The 15,296-nt window shown below is 37.9% G+C and overlaps 2 protein-coding genes across 6 annotated transcripts; one reads left to right on the plus strand and one right to left on the minus strand.

Annotated features, from left to right (window-relative positions):
- Positions 20 to 3,568, plus strand: LOC109206074 (protein LYK5-like). Its single transcript, XM_019368845.1, has one exon. It carries the CDS (start codon positions 1,620 to 1,622, stop codon positions 3,471 to 3,473), a length of 1,854 nt encoding a protein of 617 aa, XP_019224390.1. The 5' UTR covers positions 20 to 1,619; the 3' UTR covers positions 3,474 to 3,568.
- On the minus strand, positions 7,623 to 13,776 carry LOC109206083 (protein DA1-related 1). 5 transcript variants are annotated; one of them, XR_002064784.1, is made up of 13 exons: positions 13,081 to 13,394; positions 12,257 to 12,538; positions 11,967 to 12,057; positions 11,421 to 11,559; positions 10,747 to 10,867; positions 10,553 to 10,636; positions 9,826 to 9,945; positions 9,419 to 9,631; positions 9,254 to 9,316; positions 9,051 to 9,166; positions 8,887 to 8,945; positions 8,341 to 8,789; positions 7,623 to 8,195 (listed from the first exon to the last, which is right to left on the minus strand). XR_002064784.1 is itself a non-coding variant. In XM_019368876.1 (12 exons), the coding sequence occupies exons 2-12, from the start codon at positions 12,446 to 12,448 to the stop codon at positions 8,449 to 8,451; spliced, it is 1,539 nt and encodes a 512-aa protein (XP_019224421.1). In that variant the 5' UTR covers positions 12,449 to 12,538; positions 13,628 to 13,776; the 3' UTR covers positions 8,232 to 8,448. The 5 variants fall into 5 exon arrangements, 4 of the variants coding, with proteins under 4 accessions (XP_019224421.1, XP_019224416.1, XP_019224400.1 ...); XM_019368876.1 differs by lacking the exons at positions 7,623 to 8,195; positions 13,081 to 13,394 and adding an exon at positions 13,628 to 13,776 and having other exon boundaries at positions 8,232 to 8,789; XM_019368871.1 differs by lacking the exons at positions 7,623 to 8,195; positions 13,081 to 13,394 and adding an exon at positions 13,471 to 13,776 and having other exon boundaries at positions 8,232 to 8,789.

Genomic DNA, 15,296 nt, shown 5'->3' on the forward strand with positions numbered 1-15,296 from the left:
GTTCCAGATATTCCAGGGGGTAAAGATTTAACCTAATAAAATAGAGCGACATCAAACATAATAAATGTCTTGCTAACCGGTAAACCCCTAAAACAAAATACATGAAACAGGACTAAACTTACCTTAAAACATGGATGAAGACAGCAACTTGCTGGCATTACCTTGCAGTGGCAATATATCATTGACCATGTCCTTTGTTTCATATTGTCGGTAGCTATACAACTTGTGAACACAATAGAGCAACCTTTTATCAAGCCATTGTGTGTAGTGTAGCCTGGGTATAAGCTGTGTTGAAGCTGTAGGTTCAGCTACACATAAAACATACATCAAGTATAAAGAAAAGATAATTGATTGAAGGAATATACCTGTTTGTATGTTCCCACTGATGCCACAACATTCGACTAATCTAGCCGTCTGAAAACCAGTAATTAATTAGATCATCTTTGACTTGTAGAATTCGCAGATCAAGAACCATAAAGTATATGAAGGCTTTTGCACATGATGATGGCATAGGTACGGGGTCAGCCTCCGGAGAAAAATGGAAACGTTGACTATTAGCTTTCAAATCCAATGATTAAATGCATATCTAGGAGCATTATGTGAAGGCAAGGCCGGCCGGCTAGTTGTTTAAATTAATTTAATTTAATTTAACATAACTTTTTGAAAAGGCCAGCAGCCTAGTGGTTATTATTATTATTATTGTTGTTAAGCGAGTACCCTTGGGAATTTAACTAGCGCGATTAATGCTTATCCAAGCCTCTTGTAACTCAATGGATTTATTATTAGTATATTTAAGTGGTGATCATTTTCGACTGAAAAAAGCTTAAATGGAGCTACGTAGATAGTGAGGAGTCATATAGTTGATCCCAATTTGGCTGAGAGGCATAATTTTGTTACTGAGACGAGCTTAAATAGAGCAATATAGAAGCCAACCCCAATTTTCTTGGGATTGAGTCGTGGTTGGTATTGTTTATATTAAGTTGTGATCATTTTGGACTGCAACGATTTAAATGAAGTGATATGAACAATGTGTGAAATAGCCGATCCCAACTTGCTTGCGATGAAGCACAGTATCTTTGTTTATATTAAGTTGTGATAAGTTACCGACTTCTATCTTAGTTGGTTTTAGTAAAACAATATCATTTGGCATACAACGATTTCAATTTTCAGGATAAATTGCCTATTCCTGGATTTGTTGCAGATGATGCCTTTAATAAGCAGCTGCATCTTAGTTTCTTGCAAAACTGTACAAAGCACCAGACCCACTCATCAAAGTTAAGTCAACAGCTGATGATGCAATACAAAATTTTCTTAGACAATATTGCAATTAGACCATAAATCACCATTTTGAAACTTCCCTCATATGCTAGTAATTGTTTAATACTTGTTAAATGTGGAAGGCTTCAATGGTTGTTAGATGAAAAGGTCGTTTAACTAGTAAATTACTCCAGATCATAAGTGGTCTACATCAATGTGGTAGCATCAATTTGTCAATGACATACGAGTTTGACTTTACACAGAAGACCATTTTATGTTTTCACTTGACTTATAGAGCCCATAAGAGCATGAACCTCAACTTTCTGTGTTGCCACTGAATCACTCTGAACCAATAGAATACCATGGAAAATTTTCTGCTTATTCTTTTCTTAAGTTTCACAATTCTATCTTCAAAGGTCTATGCCCAGCAAAATTATTCAGGCAATTCTGTCATGAGTTGTAAAGGAACCAATGAAACAGGAACTTCTGCTTCTTTTCTCTATTCTTGCAATGGTGAAAAGCTCACCTGTCGAGCATTTCTGATTTTTAGATCACTCTCTCCTTATAATTCAGTATCTTCCATTTCAAGTCTCCTAACTTCGGACCCTGATGAGATTGTCCACATCAACAACATCTCAAGGTCTGAAATCTTGGATCAGAACAAAGAACTTATAGTTCCAGTAAATTGTTCATGTTCAGGCCAGTACTATCAGGCTGACACCTCTTATGTTATACCAAGCAAATACGACACCTATTTTACAATCGCAAACAACACGTATCAGGGGTTGTCTACTTGCAATGCTCTTGTACATGAAAATGTATACAATCCCATGGATTTGCTTCCTGGTCTAAATTTGCGAGTACCACTCAGATGTGCCTGCCCTACAAAGGATCAGGCTAGAAATGGTGTGAAATATCTGCTGACTCATTTGGTTACTTGGGGAGACAATGTTTCTACCATTAGCGCGCAGTTCAGTATCAGTAGTCAAAGTACAGCATATGCAAATGGATTTTCTGAAAATTCAGTTCTTTATCCTTTCACAACTATATTGATACCTCTGCCAAAAGAACCTTCAAGCTCCCAAACAAGGACTATTAATAGAGCAAGGACTGAAATCAATTACCCTTCAAAGCACAAAATATCATACAAAAGTCTTTTTATTGGGGTAGGAGCTGGTATTTCCGTTGCAGTCCTTTGTTTTATCTTATTCATTGTCTTAAAGCATAAAAAGGAAAACAAAGGAGGTGAAGTAGTGCTTGGGAAAGGAAGAGAAGGGAAACAAAAATGGAACTTAACAGAACATGTCCTGGAAAGGATAGTTGGTGTGGATCAGATAATAAAAGTCTTTGAATTTGAAGAACTGGTAGCTGCAACTGAAAACTTCAGCCCTCGAAAAAGACTTGGTAATTATGTTTATAAAGGGTTCGTTCGAGGAAAGTTGTCAGCCATTAAGGAGATGAGAACAGACATATCGAAGGAGGTTAAGTTCTTTTCAAAGATCAACCATTTCAATTTAATTAGCCTCACTGGTGTCTGTAAGCATAATCATCTATCCTTTCTTGTTTTTGAGTTCATGGAAAATGGATCCTTAAAAGACTGGCTTCACAAGGATGATAATCCAGAGGCTGAGAGCTGGAACTTCAGAATTCGTATTGCCTTAGATATCGCTGATGGTCTAGATTACATTCATAACTTCACAGCTCCAGCTTATGTGCACAATAACATTAGTAGTAGCAGTATCTTACTTAACAGAGATCTAAGGGCCAAGATTGCTGATTTCAGCCTGGCGAACTCAGCTGAGAACGAAGGGAAGTCAAGTTCATCTATGAAATCTGTCAAGGGAAGAAATGGCTACTTGGCACCTGAGTACCTTGAAGCTGGTCAGGTTACTCCAAAAATAGATATCTATGCATTTGGAGTCATTCTGTTGGAGATAATTACAGGAAAAGGGGCTGTTTTCGAGCAGGATGGAAAAGAAGTATTTTTATCGGAGACTGTGCTTGGAATTATGGATGAAGAATCTAACATTCAAGAATTTGCAGATTCCAGGCTACAAGTTAAGCACCCTCTTGGTTACATAATTCAACAGACTGATCTTGTGCTTCGATTGGTGAAACTATGTGCAGCATGCTTGAAGACAGAACCTGAAGGAAGACCAACTGCTGCAGAAATAATATCTACCTTAATGAAAATCCAGTCAGATGTACAAAACTAGACAACTTGGGAACAGAATGAATAAGTGCTCATATGTTATATTCAGACAGGTTTCAGTAGTGAACTTTTGTTTCTTAAATGTAAAGTTATGACTTAGCTGTGGCCTCTGTAATGTTCATTTAATTGCACTTCCCTTTTCTCTCATTTTTTTTTTGTTTGGAATGATTGAAGTCACTTCTTGACAGAAGCGACTCTACAGGATTTACAATAGTAACTGTTGAAAAGAAATACAGGGAATAACTAGACGCGAGGACTCCAATTTACAATATATTGTGGAGAGAACTCATCGTTCACATTGCTTTATTCTCCAAAGCGTATCAATACACTAGTAGAATACGTTCACTGTACATCTTTTTATGTCAACGGGATATTACTGGACTGATGATCTGAACGGACTCCTCTGCTTCACCAGGACCCAAAGAACTTTATATATTTTCAAATCTGAGTGACTAAGCATAGGCTCTTAGTAATGGACGTCGGTATTATGATAAGGAGGAAGAAGAGGCATGCTCGTGGTCGACCGAGGATTAGATGGGGAGCCTTAACTAAGGATAAAGCCCAGGAATTGGAGGGGAGGTTATCAGCTATGGGAGCCTGGAGGAGTAGTGGGGACGCGAGCGCTATGTGGTCAACGACGGCGAACTATGTTAGGGAGGTGGCGAGAGAGGTGCTAGGGGTATCGAAGGGGTTACTCTGGCAGGCACCAAGGCGACTGGTGGTGGAATGACGTAGTCCAAGGCTAAATGGAGGCGAAGAAGGTAGCGTATATGAAGTTGGCAGGGAGCACAAGCGAGGAGGAGAGGATAGCGAATAGAGAGAGGTAGGGGTGTTCATGGTTCGGTTTGGGTTGGTTTTTCCCTAAAAAGAAACCAAACCAAGTAAGTCGGTTTTTCAAATATTGGAACCAAACCAAACCAATTAAGTCGGTTTTTTATCGATTCGGTTTTTGTTGGTTTTTGTCGGTTTTTCGGTTATTTATCGGTTTTTTTCTTAAATATGAGATATACACTACCAAATACATATTCCGACGACTATATTTTCAACGTAACACTATCAAATCAATTGCTCTTTGAGAAATCTATCATTTACCAAGATATATTGATGATAATTGAAGTAAATAGTGATGAATAATTTAAGTACTCAATTAAAAATTAATTTTTTTATCATGAAATAAATTCTTGTACTTAGCAAAAGAAAACTACCAATCAAACTAGAATGTAAAGGCAAAGAATTAGATTATTATAATAGCAAAGAACTAGACTAAAAATACAAACGACTAATATGTACGATAAAAATTTAGAAACTTTATATAAAAATACATATATATAGGTGTAATAATAAATTTAAATAGCTACTTTTATAGTCGGTTTGGTTCGGTTTTTTTCGGTTATTTTTTTATTAAAACCAAAACCAAACCAAATTTGATCGGTTTTTAAAATTCAAAATCAAAACCAAACCAAACCTAAAAAGTATCGATTTTTTTGGTCGGTTTGGTTTGGTTTTCGGTTTGGTTCGGTTTTTCGTGTTTTCATGAACACCCCTAGAGAGAGGTACAAGGTAGCGAGGAAGGAGGCAAAGCTGGCAGTCACGGAGGCTAAGAATGCAGTTGGTTGTCTGTACGAGGAATTGGGGGAAAAAGAAGTTGTTTCGGCTGGCTAAGGCAAGGGAGAGGAAGGCTCGGGACCTGGACCAAGTAAGGTGCATCAAAGACGAGGACGGTAGAGTATTGATGGAGTCCCAGATTCAGCAGAGATGCCAGACGTATTTTCATGGTCTTCTAAATGAGGAGGGGGACCGGGATATAGTGCTAGGGGATTTGGGGCATTCGAAGAGTCTCCGAGACTTTAGGTATTGCAGGCGCATTAAGGTGGAGGAGGTCGCGTGGGATTTGCGTAAGATGAGTAGGGGTAGAGCGCACGGGCCAGGCGAAATCCCGGTTGAGTTTTGGAAGTGTGTTGGTAAAGCAGGCTTGGAGTGGCTGACCAGGTTGTTCAATGAAATTTTAGGACGAAGAGGATGCCGGATGAGTGGAGGTGGAGTACACTGGTACGTGGAGGTGGAGTACACTGGTACCGTTGTACAAGAAAAAAGGTAATATCCAGTGTTTAACAATTATAGGGGTATCAAGTTACTGAGTCATACCATGAAAGTTTGGGAGAGGGTGGTAGAGGTGAGGGTGAGGAAGATGGTGTCTATATCCGATAACCAGTTTGGGTTCATGCCGGGTCGCTCGACTACGAAAGCTATCCACCTTATTAGGAGGTTGGTGGAACAGTACATGGATAAGAAGAAGGATATGCACATGGTGTTTATCGACTTGGAGAAAACATATGACAAGGTCCCTAGGGAGGTGCTCTGGAGATGTCTTGAGGCAAAGGGTGTGCCGATAGCCTACATCAGAACGACCAAGGACTTGTATGATGGAGCTAAGACTAAGGTTAGGACTGTGGGAGGCAACTCGGAGCATTTCCCGGTTGTTATGGGATTACACCAAGGCTCTGCGCTTAGCCTGTTCTTATTTGTGTTGGTGATGGATGCATTAACAAACCATATTCAAGGGGATGTGCCATGGTGTATGTTATTCGCTGATGACATAGTCCTAATTGATGAGACGCGAGACGGTGTTAACAAGAGGTTGGAGGCCTGGAGGCAGGCCCTCGAGTCTAAAGGTTTCAAGTTGAGCAGGACTAAGACAGAGTACCTGGAGTGTAAGTTCAGCGCTGAGTCAAGGAAGTAGGCAGGGACGTGAGGCTTGGATCACAGGTCATCCCCAAGAGAGGTAGTTTCAAGTACCTTGGGTCGGTTATTCAAGGGGACGGAGATCGACGAGGACGTCACTCACCGTATAGGGGCAGGCTGGATGAAATGGAGGCTAGCATCTAGAGTCTTGCGTGACAAATAAATGCAATCGATACTCAAAGGGAAGTTTTATAGAGTTGTGGTTAGACCGGCCATGTTGTACAGGGCAGAGTGTTGGCCGGTCAAGAACTCTCATATCCAGAAGATAAAGGTAGCAGAGATGGGGATGTTGAGGTGGATCTGCGGGCACACTAGGACGGATAAGTTTAGGAATGAGAATATTCGGGAGAAGGTGAACGTGGCCCCTGTGGATGACAAGATACGAGAAGCGAGGCTCAGATGGTTCGGGCACGTGCGGAGGAGAAGCCTTGATGCCTCGGTGAGGAGGTGTGAGCGGTTGGCTTTGGTGCGTACGAGGAGAGGTAGAGGGCGACCTAAGAAGTATTTGGGTGAGGTGATCAGGCAGGACATGGCACGACTGCAGATTTCCAAGGACATGACCCTTGATATGAAGGTCTGGAGGTCAAGCATTAGGGGTGTAGGCTAGGGGGTAGTCGAGCTTTTTCTATTTCAAACCGGTGGTGAGGCAGGTTTGATAGGGTTGATCTTAGATGGTTAAGGGTTAATGTTGAGTCCACACTATCCTTTCTGTTTATCATAGCCCCGGGACTTAATTACTGGGTATTGTTATTGCATGTCATCTATTTTATGGTTTTTTATGCTTCTATTACTATTTTTATGGTTTCTGCTGACGTTGCTGATGAATTGTCTCTTCTTGTTTTATTTCCGTCTTCCTGAGCCGAGGGTCTATCGGAAACAGTCTCTTTGCCCCATCGGGATATGGGTAAGGTCTGGATACACACTAGCCTCCCCAGACCCCACTTTGTGGGATTTTACTGGTTCGTTGTTGTTGTTGTTGTTGAGGGACTAAGAATACTGAGATGGAAGACAATATCTGTCATCTTTGGCCTCTGCTGACTTTTCTTATGTACACGCTGTGTCAGGATCGAAATAATCAGGTGTCATGCGGAAGTTAGTAAAGCAAACCTTGAAAGATGATACATTAGTAACAAAAGAGAAATATATCAAAAGAGATAAATTTTTGACGTGGTTCGATCAATTGGCCTATGTCCACGGGCGAAGATGAGCAATCCACTATATGAAAGAGAGTACAAAAATATCGAGAACAACCTCACAAAGAGGCAAGCTAACACTTATCCCGGAATTCTCTCCCTAAACAAGACTCTCAAACCCATTATGGCTATATTGTGGATGCTACTGAACGAGAAAAAATGACCCTTAATTTACAGAAGTCAAAACTTTCTCCTCCAAATAAAGAACTAGCAAAATATGGAAGAATTATATTTTTCTTGTCATAAAAGGAAAAAATAATTATGATAAATATGTTACACTTCCTTCAACGAATAGAAAAACCAAATATGATAAGAAAATCAGAACAAACATCTAATACGATGCCACGGCAGCTAGATTTAGAGCACCATTAAAAGGGTAAAAACTTAAATGTGTATGTTCATGCACGTACTGCTAAGCATTTGCAATTTCCAAGGCCACGTGTAACCCTTGACTCAATCCTAAAGTAACTGAAATCAATTTAAATGAATACTCTCAGTCTGGTAGATTATTTATGCATCGACTCCCTCAACCTACAGCAGCTCTCCTCCTTTGTTCTAATTTAGAACCGACTATATGAAACTCACATGGGTGAAATTAGCAGAAGAAGTATTAAAAGGGCAGTTCGGTGCACTAAGCTCGCTCGAACCCGTGACCTCCTGGTCACATGGCAGCAACTTTACCAGTTACGCCAAGGCTCCCCTTCTAGCTGAAGAAGCATTATCTACCAAAATATGCTGAGGTTTGCTGCTTAAATGGAGTCAACCAGGATTAGACCATCACTCTTCCTCTTCTGCAAGGTAAAAAAAAAAGAAGCACTCTTGGAGACTGGAAAAAGATGATTCAGCATCACTATGTTTAGGTTTCCTTTATATGAACAAGTATACAACTTAAAGTATCGAAGTAATGTGCATCTTATAGATGCATTTGCTCTTTACCTTTTCATTATTGTATTATCATTATGATGATTATCACCTCTGTATGGTATTTGGTCCTATAAAACTAGAATCGAGTTGAAGTGGAAGCACTCAGAGTCACTGAATAATTTAACAAGGGAAGGTTCCTGTAAGCTTGATATGGTCAAGTGTTGCCTTGAGGCCATACTTGAGCACTGCCTTATTGCCTTCTCTGAATCCATCCCCATAAGCTGCTGAGGTATCTGATTCAATCTGGTGCTTGAAAAAATCACCCAATTTCTTCTCAAACTCGGAACGTTTCCCTTTCTTTGATGAAGTAGTAGATGGTGATGAAGAGGATGATGAGGACGCCGAGGAAGATGCAGAAGTACTATTACTGCCAGAACCAGCTATAATTTCAGAGTCCAACCACATGTGAGCTAATACTTGGCAGATACCTTCTTCAACTTCTGGACTTAGACTCGGATAACCTACGATCATTTAAATGGAAACACCTATCTTCAGAATAATAAGTAATAACAGAGAAATGGCATCATATACAAGTTTTATTAGAAATAAAAGATCCACCTTTAAGCCGGAGCCATGCATGCATCATTTCATGAGCCAGAATTGAACCAGTCAATAACCTGGACAAACATGAAGTGTAAGTAAATTTGTTTCGAGATAGAGTGCAGTAACATTTACTCTTTGACCATTGTATTGGAAATGGACAAAAGAGTGGCATTTATTACCTAGGGAGACCATACAAGATTAAAATAGCTGTCACTTCACATCGTCGAATTAACCTGTAAGGCTCTGTAAACATATCTAAAATCCGATAACCACCAATTTTTGGCCGCCTTGAAATCTGAAATATTTGTTTGGATAAAGACAAATTTCAATTTGAACAATATAATGCATTTAAGAGAAGTGTATAAAACGGGAAGATTCATACAGTGCTAATGGTCTGTTCTTCAGAGAGGCAGAGTCCTCGAGTCTCAGGCATGTGATGATGACCCTATTATCAATAGGAACAAATGAAATTTGGAAGTTAAGTAACCGCTTTCTCAACCTCCGAATAGTGTTTTAAGAACTGGATAATTCTGAGCATAAGCCTCACATTTTTTTCTCCTTCCATTGCTTCATTTAAGGCTTGTCTTTCCACTAGAAGCAAAGGAATTTGCTGCTCCACTTTCATATTTAAACCTTCATAAAATTCTTGTATCTCAAGATAAAGGGGCTGACATTCATGAGTATCCATTATTGCAGAGTCCAAGCACTCTAGACACAGCTTCCTACCATCATCATTTATCAGATATCTGGCATCTACGGGCTACAAAATTTAGAAATCCTAACATTATTCAACGGGCACAAGAAAAAGAATGTCGCAAATTGTGACATATATTCAGGTTTAGTAATATTCCTATTCGTTCTGCTAATCTTTTATGACAGATATGAAATTTTACATACTCAAAACAATGTCAAAAACCAAAAAGAAAATGTAGCAGTAGTATACTATCAACTAACCTCCATTCTCTCACAACTGCAACAACGAGGTGTCCCATCAGTTTCATGTGATGGGCAATACTTCTGAAGCCAGAAAGGATGAGCCCTATATTCAATTAGACCAGCCGGATTTGTTGGAATCTAAACAAAATAAAGGCAAGATACAGAAAATCTGGTTAGTCATAGTTTACCAGACAATGAAGCTGTTTGATACAGTAAAGTTCACTATGCAATACCACAATAATAAAATGTCAATCGCAGCCCCCCAAAGAAAAAGAATGAATTCCACAAAACCTCTGAAGGCATCTCCCTGAGGATTACTCGAGTCAAGCGGAAATTAAATTAAGGGCTCAATTTTGCTCATATCCATATATAAGAATAGTAGTTCTAGTTGCTTTGCCTTCTCTTTTGTTCTTTTCTTTTTCCTGATCTTCTTCTCTAGTAGAATCAGTAGACTGTGTGAATGCAACAACGAAATGAAATTGCGTTTGTCTGGTTAAAGTGGAGCAGTTGCAACAGCCTAAAATATGGAGCAGAAACATTTCATATGCTTGCTAAGTATTTCGATGGCAAATAAAACATACAACAAGATCAAATAATAGACAGAAAAAGCTTCTTGAGGAAGGCCACTCTTATATCTGATCTAAAGTAGTAAATATGGAGATTGGAACTAGGAAGAATGTGATGCTGGTTAGAAGATCCAAAAGAATAACGAAAAGCGCAAATTTGGATATGAATGAACACTTACGAAGTTCTTGCAAACATCACATTTTGGGTGATGCTGTTCTTTGTAGCATGATTTATGGTATGGACGGTTATCTGACATCGAAAACTGAAAAAAGAAGAAGATAAAGTTGCTTTTATATTCAACAATTCAAGGTAGTAATAACTGAAAGAACCATCGGATAAAACCTATTTTGAAGTATTTGAGTATATTTAGACCTCATAGTCAGAAATCGGTTGATTGCAACCATGGCAACGGAAACATTCTGCATGCCAAACAGCTCCCATGCAACTTAAATATCTTCCATGACCAATTTCAGCATTACAACCGGCACAGACCCTACACTCAGACAAATTGGTACATAAGGTAGTCTGTACACAGATCTGAAAGAAAATAAAGTTTGAAACGACAAAGAGGCTCTGAGAAATCTTATATTGCCAAGAAATATAGATGAGTCCAGGGCACATGCAGATTTATATGCAAAGATACAACTCTAAGGGCTTGCTGGAGCTCTTTACTCTGTTGAAATGCAAGAGAAAATGAAGAAGCTGTTCAGAGTACAAGAAATTAACCATCTAGTTTTCGGTATGATTTGAGACATCACTCCTTTGAGTTTGTGAAAATAAATTTACATACATATTTGGAGGCAATTCCAAGTAAATAGCGTATATATACATCTCAGACCACCGCTCTTCTTTAACATACGACTGCCTCTTCCATTCTTCTTTAAGTGTTTAAAGCATCAGTCTCAGCCATGATGCCAGAGAAAGATTGAAGCAGAAGGAAGAGTTTATAAGTTAAGAAAAACATGATGAGAATTTTTTTTTAACAATTCAATTAACAAAGGAAATAGTCAAAATAATTTTGCTCCAGAGAATAGAAGAGGTGTTACCTATATCCGTGTGGATACGAGTGTGAGACTGGTGGAAAGAAACTTCCATAATCATATCGAGGTGGAGACGACTCCACATTCAAACTTTCCTGAAGAGCCTTGGCAAGCGCCTCATCTTCCTCCAAGTTGGGTTCACTCTCTATTAAGTAGTGAGACAAGATTAAGATATACATGATTAGCAATTAACCACCAATATACTAGAACTGGGTAAGAAATTATAGGTTTGCCTAGATACTATATAACCCCTAAAAACACAATTCAAGTTTAAGAAATCAGATTGCTTGTGCATTTATAACCACACAGATTCTCCAAAGAAAGTTTAGGATAAAATTTGCAGGGCCACCTCAATAGGGTGAGCATTTTTCACACTTTTTAGATCTGCTATGAAGTTCGATAATGAAGTCAACGAGAAATTATCGAGTGGAAACAAGAAGAAAGTTTCTTTGTTGTTTACATTATCGTTATTCATCAGATGATGTAGACAATCAGAAGTTCAATCTTTATACATGGATGACATCCATATCGAATCCTAGTCATGCTACTTACCGATTACTTTTTTCCCTTTCTGATCCTCTTCGGCTAGAGAAAGTGCAATGGCACGATCAATTTCTTCATTATCGAAATCTGACAATGCATCCTACACTCAGTCCGTATTATCATATTCAGTTAGCAAGGGAAAGCCTTATTTAAGAGTTAGAACTTTCAGAGCATTTTCTCAACAACACAGCTTGGGAAAATGCTCAGTTTCTCCTGCACCAAGCAGCTATAATAAACAGAACAACTTGAAAGAGATGAAGAAAAAAAGTTAAGCAAATTAGCAATCGAACACTAATTACCACTGAAGCAGTTGGTCCCTCCCAAATTGTACTGTCCTCGTACCCTCCCTGATATTGCCCTCCTTCGTGCCCCAAATGATATTGTCCTCCGTCATAGCCCCCATGATATTGCCCACTCTCATACCCCCCATGATATTGCCCACCAGAGATCCTGTGAGTGGAACCTCCAAATATCTTTTCTAGCCAGCCCATAACACAAATGACGTCAGTTATATGCCTCAATCCCAAAGCAAGTTGGTGTTAGCTATATGAATCTGGAACCGGTTTGTTGGCAATAAAAACCTGCAAAGCCAAATAAGGATATCAATTAGGTTACAATAGAATTGTTTGTGGACTGGATCATCCATATCTGCTAGTAATCTCAAACGGATCCTATAACTATAAGCAACAAAACTAATATGAGCTTTGCAGAGATGGAACTGCACGTACAAATAGCAAATCATCTACAAAGAATGACCACGAACACAAGCCGATAATCAGCTGATAAAAAAGGATGATCTTTTCGAAAATTGCAATAAAATGATCAGCATAATATGTTGCAATATATCAATCAATCAATCAAACCCAGTGAAATCCCACAAGCGGGTTCTCGGGAGGATAGTGTGTACAAGAAACTCATAATAAATAAGATGCCCCATGAAAACATTAAGCCAGTGAAAACTCATCACTGAACAACGACCACCCACCAACCGTCAAAAAAACAACCGACTATTGATTTGAGGTCTAATATGAATTACTCTGATCCAAGTTAAAAGAAACAGAAAATTCATACAACAAACTGTACAAAGGAACAGAGAAGAGTCGTTATGTTTTTGGAATCTCACTTCTAAAAAGTTAAAAGAATCAGCACAATTTTGAAGGAATCTGATGAATAAGGAGCAGACAAAGCATCAAATTCAGTTTGAAGGTAGGTCATGCCCCTGAATTGGAGAGATAACCATATCCCCCACCACCACCATTCTACACAAGAATAATAAAGAAAAACTTGGGAAAATTACAACAACAAAAAAAGTGAAAGATCAAATCACAGCAGTGGGCAGTGGGGAATTCTTGTTGGCAGGTTCAGAGGAACATTCTAGTGGAAGTGTGAAAAGATAAAAAGTAAGCCAGAAAGGGAGAAACCAAATAAAGGACTTGAATTCCACGCAAAAATGGACCCAAAAAAAATTAAAAAAGTTTAAAACTTTTGCAAAGTACAGTAATTAGATCGGTACCTTCCTCAAAAAATGATTCAAGGGGGGTAAGAAAAAAAAATCCGATTTTTCAAAACTGAAAAGTTTTGTGCTTTTCTTGGAAGTGGGACCTTTGGTCCATTATAATTTGATATCATCAGTCCACAATATGTCAAAAACCCATAATTCATGTGTTAACCTTTCTTATTGAGAATGCGTCAGCAGAAAAAGAGAAGACGATTTTTGGGTCATTTTCCATACTGTTGATTGTTTTGGCTTTTTGCTCCAAGTGGGTACTGTGCAGTGGACTTGATTAAGTCTTGCATTTGCTTTGCTTTTTTGGTGTAAAATGAAATGGAGGAGAATTTTCTAGTTTAATCCAAAGTGAAGATTTTGAGTGGCATTTTTAGGATGTGTGGCAGGTGGAAAGGACAAATCAAAGCTCAGAAAATTGACAAGTGGCCAAATGAAGATCGCATCTCAAAGTGGCTGCTATCTAACTTTGTTTAACGTTCTGACACCAAGTGCCTGTCTACTACTGTCTATATTGTCCTATAAAATCAACTTTGCTTTTTCCAACAATTTTCACTCTGCTCCTGTAATTTTAGCTGCTGCTCTGGTTTTGAATTTAAAAACATCCAGTTCCTGTTTGCCACTTGATTACTTCTCCACGACGCACGTAATATTAAGTGTGCGTTTGGACATAAGAATTGTAAAATTCTGGAAAAAAAATGAATTTAAAGTTTGAAAATTAGGACCTATTTGACCATAGATTTTATCAAAATATATTTGGGTTTTTTTGGCAAACGCATGTTTGTTCATAAATTTTATCTACATTTTGACAAATTTTCAAAATCCAAAACACAAATTGCAAGAGCTGGTTTTGGCCCAAAATATCACAATTATATTTTTTAAAAATTGTCCAAACTTTTTTATTTTAAAAAAGGAACACCCATTTATTATTTTGTAATAATGTTGCTTCGCATTCCCAATCATCTGATAGTGTATTATGTAGTTCATTATAAAAATGATAATTTTGTACTAATTTATTTATGTTCAGGACTATAGTTTGCAATAATATCATGAATGTTATTGATAAAAGTATTGTTGGGTATTTGCGATAGTTTTTAGAACTTGTAGGTATAAGTCATGTTTCATGTTTTTTCAAAAAAACAAAATGAAATATGTTTTGAAAACATATGTCCAAACACATTTTCATCTTCAAACAAACTTCACTCAAATCAGATTATTCAAAACAAATTTAGGAATATATGGCCAAACGTTAGTTTAGTGTTTGAACATAAATATAATTTTTGGGTTATTTTTTATTTTTTGTGAGTGATGTGAGTAAAAATTTTGAAAAACAGTTTTTTAAAGGTGAGAAATATTTCATGGCTAAACGGGCTCTAATAAGTTACTAACTGAACCAAGTTTTATCTTCTTTTTTTTTTTTAGTTAGTTGTGAGAAAGAACTACTCAACTTATAACTTTTTTTTATAATAATAATAATTATATAATGTCTGGATTAGTTTGCTGCACCTTAGCTTTGTTACCTAGTATATCAACTAGCAAAATTTAGACATACGAAAGAGCTTGCGTACTAATCTTGAGTGAAATTTGAAGCCATCACTCATAATTTTCACCCATTTTATTATACTTTTTAGTTTCGGTTTTATATTGGTTTTAATCATCGAAAAATAAAATTTCCTATTTAGAGAAATATGTTGCTTTTTTTTGTCTTGCTACAACAACAAAAAGTAGGTCATGTATATTAGAACGGTTAGGCAACTAGGAATGCATATAAATAATCTGTCTAACTCGATGAAAAAAAGATTCTGTCTAACTACCAAATGCGGTTGTGTTGCAGT

The sequence above is a fragment of the Nicotiana attenuata genome, chromosome 2 (genome assembly GCF_001879085.1).
Source record: "Nicotiana attenuata strain UT chromosome 2, NIATTr2, whole genome shotgun sequence".
Lineage (NCBI taxonomy): Eukaryota > Viridiplantae > Streptophyta > Magnoliopsida > Solanales > Solanaceae > Nicotiana > Nicotiana attenuata.